We start from the raw sequence: 12,064 nt of genomic DNA, 5'->3' as shown, positions 1-12,064 counted from the left end.
AACACATGGTCTTGATTATTTTCATTGTTATTACTCTGTGTATTAAGGGGAGTAACTATATCTGAACAAAGGAGGATATACCTGTCTGCTGGTGAGAGAGACAGAATATGTATTCTTTTTTCAATTTCAAACTGAGACCCCGGAGTGACCTTCAAAAAAGTGCTCTGAAGTTACTCAAGCACAGATGTGCTCAAGACATATTCCTGGGGTGGGTGGGTGGGTGGATGGATGGGTGGGTGGGTGGATGGATAGATGGATAGGTGGGTGGGTGGATGGGCGGGTGGATGGGCGGGTGGGTGGATGGGCGGGTGGATGGGCGGGTGGATGCGTGGGTGGATGGGTGGGTGGGCGGGTGGGTGGATGAGACTCGCACAGGGGAGGGATCCCATTTCTGTTGTTTCTCTTCCTTTTGCTTCTCTCTTCTGTTGTGGGAGGTGGAGCTAACCATTGGCTCCAGTCTGCTTACCTTGTCCCTGGTACCACCCTCAGCCCTGTGTCACGTGCATTCTGCCTGTATTGGCGTCCCTTCTGTGCAGAGCTGGGGTGGGGTCCTAAGAGAAGGAGGCTAAAGAAGCAGGAGTTTACGTGGCACAGTCTTCGAGCCCATGAAGTGTCAGCTGTTATTTCTATGAGGTAGTTGCTATCTTGTCAACAACCCCGTGGTGATGCCCCTGCCTTTAATGCAGGTGTCAAAACTCAGAGGGGAGAAGCTGAGTAAAGAGAGGACAGTGCCCTCTGCCCCAGACACACACGCACGTCTGCACACAACCCGAGAACGCACACCCACCCTCGCCCACACGTGCCTGGGTTTGGGGGTTGGCGGCCTGGAGGCTGCCAGGGGAAACAGGTCATCAGACATAACTCTCATTCTCTCTCCTTCTGTCTCTCTCTTAGTTCCAGGAACTTGGTCAGTTTAAAGGATTTAATAAGTCTGTGGAAAATTTGTTCCTGTCTGTCACCACCCACATGAAAAGTAAGTGGATGCTTCTCCAGGGGTTCTTCTACCACCGTCCAGGCCAGCCATTCCCACTGGCCAAGGCCTGGCCGGTGACCTTGGCTGGGGAAGGGCCACTCTCTGTCTCTGGCTCCTGGGGAAAGCCACAGCCCTGGGCCCTTCACCCCTCCACCTCTCCACCTGTATTTGCATCAGCGACAGCTCTGAGGGCTGGTGTGTGTTGGGACCTTTCTAGCTGCCTGGTGTAGAAGGATGCCCCAAAGAGTCCAGACAGTAGACTTGAGAACAGTGTGGTTGGCACTGCTCTCGGAGAGGAGGGGCTCTGACACATCCTGGGGGGAAAGATGAATACCCGGGCGCTTTGGCGAGCCATGTGCAGGATCTCCTCTAGAGAAAAGAGATGATCCACAGCCTTACCCCTGCTCAGTGCATGCAGGAGATGCCTAATAAATAGCAAAGCCTGAGGACTCATGGTGGATCAGAAGACAGAGGCGTGCTCTGGAGTTGCACCGTCCTATATGGTAACCTCTAACCGCACGTGGCTCTCGAAGTGGGGCCGGAGTGAAATACACGTTGAATTCCGGAATCTTAGTATCGAAAAAAGAGTGAAATTTTTCATTAATAATTTTACTATCGATTATATATTTTCACAATACATTGGATATTTTGCATTAAATGAAATATAGTATTAAATGAAATATAGTATTAAAATTAATTTTACCTGTCTCTTTTTAGTTTTTAAAGTGAGGTTACTAGAATATTTAAAATGACATATGTGAGCTGTATTATCTCCCTGTTGGACGGCGCTACTCTAAAGGTAGTTTCAAGATAGAGACAAGGATCTCATGGGAAAAGGAAGCTCTTTTTAAAGGATGCATTCACCTTTGAGAGGCTCTCACTGTGTGTGGGTCTTTCTTCTTCCCTTCACTCATTTTTATTCTAGACTATTATACTGTAAAAGAAAAATTTTAAGTCACCTTTTCAGGGTTTGCTTCCTGAAATGGTTATGAGGATACCCCAAGTCTTGCTTTCATCTCAAGATGTGGTGTCTAGTTATACAATCTTTGTAAAAAACCAGCTGGTTTGTTCGGCTGCCTTCTTTGCATTTGGACAACCGGACACTCAGGACATGTGCCCTGAATGCAGAGTAACCTGGGTCGGGAGGTCGCCCGTGAACCCCACCCTGACGGTGGCTCCGCCTGCAGAGATGTGGGGACACACAGTCACCCACGTTCAGGATCCAGCCCCTCGGTCCTGTGCAGGTGCCCCGGGTCCAGCGCGGTGTTGGGGACTCTCCTCCTGGCCCCAGAGCTCGGGGTGCAGGAATCCCGGAGGAGGGTTCCCACAGGTCCTGGCAGAGCTGCGCGCTCCCACCTGTCATCCTTGTATTGATTTTCTAGAACTCTCCAAGTCGCAGAACGACATGACCTCTGACAAGCAACGCCCAGCTGTGGGTCCCAGGCAGTGTGAGGGCCGGTCGGAGAGGAGAAGCCAGTCCGACACCGCGGTCAACGTCACCACCAGGGTATCCCAGGCCTCCGGCCGCCCCAAGATCACCCTTCTGCCTGTTTTCTCCATAGGTTTCTTCGTGCTCTTACTTCATAGTTAACCAGCAAGCAGTCTGAAAAACGTACTTATAAACCCGTCCATTGGCTGGGGTGTGGGTACAGGCCAAATGAGGCTTAAGATTCAATTTTATTGAATTTGGAAAGTGGTTCAGAACAGGGAAAGGCTTCCACCTCCTTCCAAGCCCCCGGGGCTTGCACGTGACCCCCAAAGCTCCCTGCTGGCTTCAAGGCCACACGAAAGGCAAAGGCAGGCCTGCAATGTGCCCAGTTATTCCTGGTCTGTGGATACACTCGTTCTGTCCTATGTCCTGCTTCCAATAACCTCTGGTTAAAATCTGTCCCAATCTCTGATTGAAACTATTGAAACCATAAACGCTGCACGTTCAGGTGTGATCGTGAGGGAGACGCTCCAGGTACCTAAACTGTAAGAGATCTCACCTAATAAAGGTCTTTAGGGAAAGGATTACTCTTTCCACCAGGATTGACCGAGCCAGAAGCAGATGCACTGGAGTGTGAGGGGAAGCGGACTTTAGGGTCAGAAAACCTGGGTTCTAGTCCGGCTGAGGTGACCTGGCTGTGGCAGGTGCCACCACCTGGCTGTTTTCAGGGTTGGTGTGACAGCTTTGGTTAGCTGGACAGGACAAGTGCCCTTTTCTGCAGCAGTGGGCTCTATTCAGGATGTCCCCAGACAGACTGTTGTGTAGGCAAGCGGGTGAGCACAGCCTTACTCTCCTGCTGGGACTTCCACATGCTCTCAAGATGCTAAATCCAGCCTCCATCCCCATCACATCACTTGAACTCCCTGAGCCTCCGAATACCCCCTGCCCCCCCACCCAGGGAATGAAGGTGATAATACCTGTTCTGCCCAGAGCAGCACAGTGATCTTGTAAAGATGCCCTGAGATAACATAGCCGCTAAACTGCTACCTAAGTTCTAAATATAAACCTCAATTACCAGCACTTGTTACTATGTGCCAGGCTCTTGCTAAAAGCTTTACCTAGGCTCTCTTTTTACCCTCACACCACCCCTCAGGTGGGTAGTGCATGTGACCCTGTTTACACTTACTGAGGCTTAGGGAGATTGTCACATGGACCTGGTGACATAACCAGACATGGTGGGCAGTCTTAGTTTGGAGGGCGAACTCTGGAGCAGCGATTCTCCACTTTAACGCGTATGTGAGTCACTTGGGGATCTTGTTGAAATACAGATTCCGAGTCGGTAGATCTGGGATGGGCGTGAGATGCAGGATCTCAGGTGTGTTTCTAAGGCACTCGCCGGTGAGCAGGCAATGCTGCCGTGGTCCTCGGACCTCACTGTAAGAGCAGGGCTTGGAGAGTGCGTGATGTGTATACGGAAGGTCTTTGAGACCCTCAGGTGCAGACAAGTGTGAGTTCCTGTCATCTCCACCGCCCGACCTGCTGTCCCTGAATCAGTGGATGGAGGAGAGGGTCAGCGTGCATTTAGGCGGCACCGTGTTCTGGGCACGATGGAGCGTTTGTCACCTACTTTATTACATTTCATACTTAGAAAGTTACTCCCATGGTAAAGATCTAGAACCTGAGTTTTAGTGAGAGGTTACCCACCTTGTCTCATAGCAATAGCTTGTAAAAGGTGGAGCTAGGAACAGAACCCAGGTTTGTATGATTCTAAACTCTTAACCTCTTCATCATACGCCCCACATAGGAGGACAAATTAACTTTTTTAATCCTTAAAGAACCCTGTGAGGTCTGTGCTGTTACTGTCCCGTTAAAGATGGGGATTCTGGGGCTGAGAGATGACCCAGAGGGAACGTGGTCAGGGTGGCAGGGCCAGGTGGAGCCTGCTCCAGGGACCATTCCTGTAATGCCTGCCAGGAGATGCCAGCAACGTTTGCAGACTGGCACGGTTCCCACTTCTGGCATCATGTGCCACACGCTGGGGCATCCCAAGTGTCTGTAGGCATAGCTCCTGCCATTCTGGAGCTGACGTAACGTGGCATCTGTGGTATCACCCTCCCGGGCTGCCGTTCAGTGGAATGGGCCTGCCGGACGAGTGCAGGGTTCTCTGAAGGGCTGGTGGTGCTCAAGGGTAGAAGTGAGGACGAACTGGGGGGGCCGTGGCTAGAGAGCCTCCACTGTGTAGACCCTCTGTCCAGTGTGTGTCCACTTCACCACCACACCCTTGGCAGGACGTGCTCATGACTTTGTAGCCATTCTTTCTCCCCACTTGAGGATATGGCTGTTTCAAAGAGAAATTTAGCCAAATGTTTATAACGTACTCAGTAATCGTGGCATGATCTAGAAATGCTAAATAATTATAGGGTTGGAGTATGAAGAGTACATCTTTATTTTTTTTTAATACTTTTTAAATTTATTTATGTTTGGCTGTGTTGGGTCTTCGTTGCTGCGCACGGGCTTTCTCTAGTTGCAGCGAGCGGGGGACACTGTTTGTGGTGGTGCACGGGCTTCTCATTGCGGTGGCTTCTCTTGTTGCGGAGCACGGGCTCTAGGTGCGCAGATGCCCTGAGATAACATAGCCGCTAAACTGCTACCTAAGTTATCTAAATATAAACCTAAATTACCAGCACTTGTTACTATGTGCCAGGCTCTTGCTAAAAGCTTTACCTGGACTCTCTTTTTACCCTCACACCACCCCTCAGGTGGGTAGTGCATGAGACCCTGTTTACACTTACTGAGGCTTAGGGAGATTGTCACATGGACCTGGTGACATAACATCAGTAGGTGTAGCACACGGGCTTTTGAACTATACGAAAAATCTTTTCTAACACCTTCATTTCTGAAATCCTCCCTTTGGATCTCCGGCTCCTCCAGCCCTATGTCTCCTCCCTGTGCCCACACTTTAGTGTCCCCGAGCTACCTGTCCTCTGGACGACATCACGCATCACTGTGCGTGTGTCATCTCGCGTCCGAGTCTCTGCCGTTGCTTTGGCCCCTAGCAGGTCTAGAAACATGCTCCATACCTGACCATCACGACAGCCCCTTCACTCGGGATGCCTTACCTTTGGGTCTTTCCCCAGCCAGCCCTTGACACCCACTCAGGTCACACTCCCACTGAAGACCATCCCAGGTGCCTCTTCTGCATAAGGCCTCCCACTCTTTCCCGTTGACGCGGCTCATACTTCCATTTTAATGGTGCGTATTTCTGATGAGCTAGTGAGCCTGTGGAGGGCAGACAAGCATCTTCTCCTCCTTCCCGCCCCCCCCCCCCCCCCCAGCTTCTTCCCACTCCCAGGACGTAGAGCAGCGGCACATTGAATAGAGTGTTGCTTAACAAACGTCTGATAGAATTGAGTTGAGTTCTGGGAATTGAGAGCGTGAAAATAATCTAGAGGTAATCACATCTTTCATTTGTTCTGTAATAGTCTTAGCTTTTTATTCCTGAAAATTATGAGCATAGTGCAGCTGTTTATATTTCCAAGGTCTACTTCCAACTCAATGTCAAAACCTAAAGTCTCGATTTGGAAACTTTGTCTTTTCGACCAGGATGAAGTTTACCTCCCTGCTCTGTGCTAGCGCTGTCCGACAGAACTTTCCTGCCACTGCCACATGTGGTTACTGAGCACTTGAAATGTGTCTAGTGTAACCAAGGAGTTGAATTTATTTTATTTGATTTTAACTGATTGGAATTTAAATAGCCCCATGTGGCTAGTGGCTACCATATTAGAAAGCACAAGACGTACATGTTATATAAGTACCAACTATTAAAAAAATATTTTTATAAAATTTAGGGACATATTTTGATTTTTTTTTCCTTTTTTTATGAACACATTAGAGGCTGTCAGGCTGAATACTATATTTCATGTGATTAAACGCCTGCATCATTAATAAGGTCAAATGTGGACATCAGTTTCTTTAAGACTTGTACTAATCCATAAGTGACCCACCCATCCCTGTTCATGAATGTCCCAAAGCTTGGTGATGTCTGTCTTGGGGCCCCGTGTGTGTAGGCGTTTATCCAAACGGAAGTGTGGCCTCTTACTCGGCACCCGGAAGTTTGCATATTAGTGACATGCAGGCCATGCTTGCTGAAGTCATCACATTTGAACAAACTCAAACTGGGATGCAGACTGTACTATGCTAATTCTCTGTTTTCTTTTTCAGAAGGTCAGCGCACCGGATATTTTGAATCCTCTTAATCAAGAGAGTCCCAGATGCCCTACTAGCCCTGTTTTGAAGCAAGAGGGTGTCTCATCCAGTCCAGCGCCCAACACTTTATTCTCAGGAGGCTTGAGACACGTGAGTCTTGTCTGGTATCCTTGACATGTGACGTGTGATTGTTGCCATGACGTCAAATTGGATTGTTAGGCCACACGAGTGCCGTGTTGTCGTGTGGGATAAACTGGAGTGTAACATGGAGCGCAGAGGTGATATCTTACTTAGCTTGAGAGCTGGGAAAAGCCTTGCTGTACTCTGATGGTGGTTTTCTTTTTTACATCTTATTGTGAACATTTTCATTCATACAGAGAGTAATTGATAATAAGTAGTGGTGTCTTTGGATGAGAAGTGTTCAGTTTTGATGAAGTCTGATTCATCAGATTTTTCTTTCATGGTTACTTCTCTGTCTTATCTACCCATAAGTCATGAAGATATTCTCCTATGTTTTCTTCTAGAAGCTTTGTAAAAGTTTAGCTTTTATGTGTGGTCCATGCTCCAGCTCATTCCTTTTTGTGAATGGTGTAAGGTACAGACTGAGGTTCATTTTTCCCCATATGAATACACAGTTATTCCAGCACCATTTATTATTTATTTTATTTATTTTGGCCACGTCTCGTGGCATGTGGGATCTTAGTTCCCCAACCAGGGATCGAACCTGCACCCCCCTGCAGTGGAAGTGCAGAGTCTTAACCACTGGACCACCGGGCAAGTCCCCTCCAGCACCATTTAAAAAAAAAAAAGACTCATTTTTCCATTGACTTTGGTGTCTTTGTTAAAAATCAAATGACCACATAAATGTGGATGTTTTCCTAGTTCTCTATCGTGCTCCAGTGATCTCTTTGCCCTTATGCCAAGGCCACACTGACATGATTACCGTAGCTTTGTAGGAAGTCTTGAAGTTGAGTAAAGTCTTCCAACTTTGCTCTTCTTTTTTTTTGAGATTGCTTTGTGGTGTTTTAAATGTAGTGTCTGTTCATAGGCAGGCCTTTTTATTACTTTATTCATTATTCAAAAACATTGAATGAATGTTTACTCTGTGCCTAAACATGTGATATGTGCTTGATATGTTAGATGGCGCCTTGGGTGAGGGGCCGTGGAGGCTTCAGTTACAGTCATGGGTCTTTGACTTATTCAATGATCTTAAACAATCGTAAGGACTCCCTAAACTTCAGAGTCCTCATCAAGGAGATGGATTCAAAGTTGTTCTTTTTTTTTTTGGCAATACCGCACAGCATGTGGGATCCTAGTTCCCCAACCAGGGATCGAACCGGCGCCCCCTGCATTAGAAGCGCGGAGCCTTAACCCCTGGACCGCCAGGGAAGTCTGAAGAGTTGTTCATTTCACTGGATTGCCTTGGGAATCAAATGAATGCTCATATTCCGTGGCGTAATACAGTGGTTAAGAGCTCAGCTTCTAGAAACCAACGTCTTGGTTCACCTTCCAGCTCCTTTAGTGGCAAGGAGTGTGGTCCAGAGCTAGTACTTTAACCTTTCTGTTCCTTGGGGCTGTGTTTTAGTGGAACATGGTGTGCACGTCAGACAAACTTCCCCAATCTCCACGAATGTCCAGTCGAGTATTCAGAAGTCACGGCAGAAGCAGGCTAGACCTTGAAGAATAGCTGACATCCTTGATTCAATGCACTAAATGCCAGCAGCTCCAGCCCATCTGTTGGCTCCAGCCACTGTCTCCTGTGGGTGGTCCTGCCTCCATGAAGACCCCTGCTCTGCACACTCACTACTCAGAATGTGGGACCCAGCAGCACTGGCGCCACCTGGGCGCTTGTCAGAAACCAGAATCTCCAGCCTTACCCCAGGCCTGCTGGAGTCCGAACCTACAATTTAACAAGAGCCCTAGGAGATTCATATGCACGGTGAGGTTTCAGAAACACACAAGTTGAGCCCTGGCAATTTCAAACCCGAGTAAGTATGGTGTTCGTTAAGGATTCTTGAACAGTCTAGGACTGTGCTGTCCAAGGCAGTAGCTGTTCACACAGTTCCTCTCGTGGGCCCTTCCCAACTCGTGCTGAGGGCAGCCTCCTGTCCTGGGTCGCACAGCGGTCCTAGCAGAGCCCAGACGGAGTTACCCTCCGCTTCTTGGATGCCCTAAGGTCATGAGAGTCTGGGGTGGTATCTCGGAGCGCTGGTGTTGGAGGATGACTCAGCAGCTTCCTCGGTGTTTATAGTGGAGAATAGTTGAGAAAGGTGAAAGCACTGAGGAAATGCTTCCCCGAGGGGGAAGTAAGCAAGGGCGGCTCCCGAACGTTCCTAGGGTTGAACCCCGTGGTGGGTACAGACAGGCGAAGCATAGGAGTGGCCTCTGGGAGCCTCTCTGAGATCCATGGGAAGGTTTGCTTCCCCCCCCCAGGTAACATACGGGCTCCAGAGACTCCAGCTAGCTCGAGCCTTTGTAAGGCTGATCCGGGAGGATGAGGCTCAACCCTCCTCCCAGGGAGCCCAAACTGTCCACAGTCCGCTAGACTGGCCTCTAAGCTCCTTCAAGGCCCAGAAACCAATGCAGCGGCGGGGACATGGGCTAGGATCCGCCCCACAGTGCTCCACGGGGCCCTGCACGAGCTGCGCACCGTCCACACCTGCCCCCTTGCTCATTCCGCTCAGTGGCACTGGTCCTAGAACAGCCAGACTCATGCCTGCCCCGGGCATTCCTGGGGTGGTTCCTCTCCCAGGCACCAGGCTTCCTCCCTCCCTCCCTCCCTCCAAGTCTTTGCTCCAAAGTCACCTTCTCAGGAGGTCTACCCCCTGCCCTGCCCGCCTTGCCTTCACCTGCTCTCTGTTCATTCTTATCACCTTCTACAGCTATATAATTAGCTTACCTGTGGTTTATCATTTGCTGTAATACCCAGGTGCCCAGCGCGGTGCCTGACCCTTCAGTGGCACTCAATAAATATTTGTGACATGGTTGGATTCATTCCTATCAGAGCTATTATTGAAAGCCTACTGCGTGCTAACTGCAGAGCTAGGAGCTTCGCCTCCCAATCATTCTCACAACGATCTTGTCCATGGAAATGGGATAATAATAAATGCTATTATCCCATTTCACAAATGGGAAAACTGAGGCTCATGGAGGTTACATAACTTGCTAAGGTCACGCAGTCACTGCAGAACTCTGACTGTGAGTCAAAACCCAGGTCTTCTGTCTTATCCCAGGGGAGTTGCTGAACTCTTAAACTGCCCCCCACACCCTGGTTCAGCTCTGCTCACTTGGGGCTGATCCACACCTAGAAGATCTTTCAGAGTCGTCGGGAAGGATGCTCGGGTAAGAGGATGTGGCGAGTGTATGCATCTTACTCAGACTGTTTCTTAGGGAAGTACCTCCAAACTATAGTGCAAATTCAACCCGGCTCTCTCAACTCCCTTTCTTCTAAACTCTTCTCTGATTTGTGCCCTGAACATTTATCACCATGAGACTGAATTATTACATATTCAATCCGAACCTGTTCCCCTTAGTCTGAAGCAGTGTTTGTTTAAGGAAACTAAACTCCCACAAAGCAAATATGTTTTGTTTCTTGCCCAAAGATGTTGCCTTCTCTTCTGAGAGACACTTATATTCTCTGAGAAACAGGAAGTTGAGGCTAGAAAAAGCTTATTAAGTCTCTGCTTATTACAAAAGTAGGAATACAGATGGGCAATAAATAGGGGAAACACTCAACTTCCTGAGTAGTTAAATGAGTACGAAATTAAAGCAAGTGCTATTTGGGGACCATTTTAGCAAATTTAAAAAGTGACACAGGAACTTCCTTGGCAGTCCAGTGGTTAAGACTTCGCCTTCCAGTGCAGGGGGTGTGGGTTCGATCCCTGGTCGGGAAACTAAGATCCCACATGCCCCATAGCCAAAAAACCAAAACAGAAGAAATACCGTAACAAATTCAATAAAGACTTAAAAAAAAAAATGGTCCACATCAAAAAAAAAAAATCTTAAGACAAAAAAAGTGGCACGGTTTACTGCTGGCCAGCACGTGGGAGAGGCAGGTGTTCATGTGAACTGCTGCGGTGAGCTGGAGGGCAACCAGCGATGCACATCAAAGGCTTTAAAATGCATGTTCTCTTTAATCCAGATATTTTAGTTACAGGAAATATTCTTTAAGAATCATCATGAACGTTGCCAGAACTGTGTACATGTGGATGTCAAAGACAGCATTGTTTATAATCTTCTTAAATTTTGAAACATTGAAAATAGCCAGAAATGTCTAAAATAGGGCAATGGTTAAATAGATTATGGTGCATTTATTCAGAGGAATACCTTGCAACTATTAAAAATAATGTGGTTAAAGAATATTAATGTGGAAATTGATAAACAAAGATATCAAGTTACAAAATAGTGTATAGTAGCCCATATTTATAAAACCAAAATGATTATACTGTAGACACTAAAACAACTGAAAGGATTATACCAAGAGGTTGAGAATGGTGGGCTTGTGCTTTTTTATTAAGTATTTTTTGGTCTTATCTGTATTTTCTGTATCTTCTCCATAAACATGTAATGTTTGTGAGAAGAAAAACCCCAATTCGTGTTTTTAAAAAAAAAGACATACAAAAAAACCAAAAAACCCCTCCAGTCATTAGGAGCTAGAACTTGGTAGAGTGGTAATTTTTTACCGATTCCCTGGGGGGAAAAATCATTAGAGTTCCTGTCTGAGTTTCCATTTTGCCTTCACTTCTGTGTTTTAAAAAATCTCAAAAGGAATGCATTTATGTCCATGTTTTCATGCAGCTGGCATTTTCCCTGACAGTGAAGACACTGTGACTGGTGAAGTGACCACGTGCCGGGCATACACATCGGAGTTCCTTGCACATGGATGGGCAGGAGCTTGGATGATGGAAGGGTTTTTAATCTTTGAAGTAACAATCCAACTCCCTAGTTGTTTCTCTTAAACATCGATTTGAGATGTGGCATTTGGGCCACTACTAAGTGGGGAGCGGCTCAAAGCGTTCACTGCCCCTGCTCACAGCACTCATTGGGGTTTTGGAAACTTCCACTTTCCTTTAGTATTTCTGAACATCTCTGGTTGCGGTGACTTTTTAAAAAAGAGTATTGTATTTAGCTATATACTCATGTTAATCTATTTTTTATTAAGAGCGAAAACCAGAGTAAATAATAGACAGTTATATTGAAGTGACCTCTTAGAGGTCTATCACTCGAAAACATCATCTGAATGCTATAATATTTAAGGTTCGACCATGTTTGTTTGAAAACAATATTGCAATTATCAAAGAACTTTGAGGTTTCAAAAACATTTATGTATTATGCGTAAACGTTGATAAACAGCGGCCATCTGACCTCCCTGCAGTAATGCTCTCCGTGTGCTCTTGTGGATCAAGATTTATTTATGTATTTTTAGTATAGCTGTGGTTTCAGTTGACTTTCCTTGA

At 47.2% G+C, this 12,064-nt stretch overlaps 1 protein-coding gene across 2 annotated transcripts in view; it reads left to right on the top strand.

Annotated features, from left to right (window-relative positions):
- The window catches only part of SYTL3 (synaptotagmin like 3), a 75,899-nt gene that overhangs the window by 40,518 nt on the left and 23,317 nt on the right, over positions 1-12,064 (top strand). For both annotated transcript variants that reach the window (XM_060030484.1, XM_060030483.1), the window contains exons 6-8: positions 895-973; positions 2,356-2,480; positions 6,624-6,758. In XM_060030484.1, the coding sequence (XP_059886467.1) occupies positions 895-973; positions 2,356-2,480; positions 6,624-6,758 (339 nt within the window). The remainder of the gene's footprint in view (positions 1-894; positions 974-2,355; positions 2,481-6,623; positions 6,759-12,064) is intronic.

This window comes from Delphinus delphis, chromosome 14 (genome assembly GCF_949987515.2).
Source record: "Delphinus delphis chromosome 14, mDelDel1.2, whole genome shotgun sequence".
In the NCBI taxonomy this organism is placed as follows: domain Eukaryota; kingdom Metazoa; phylum Chordata; class Mammalia; order Artiodactyla; family Delphinidae; genus Delphinus; species Delphinus delphis.
Note: the sequence above shows the minus strand (reverse complement) of the source record. Positions and strands in the feature narration are given on the sequence as shown.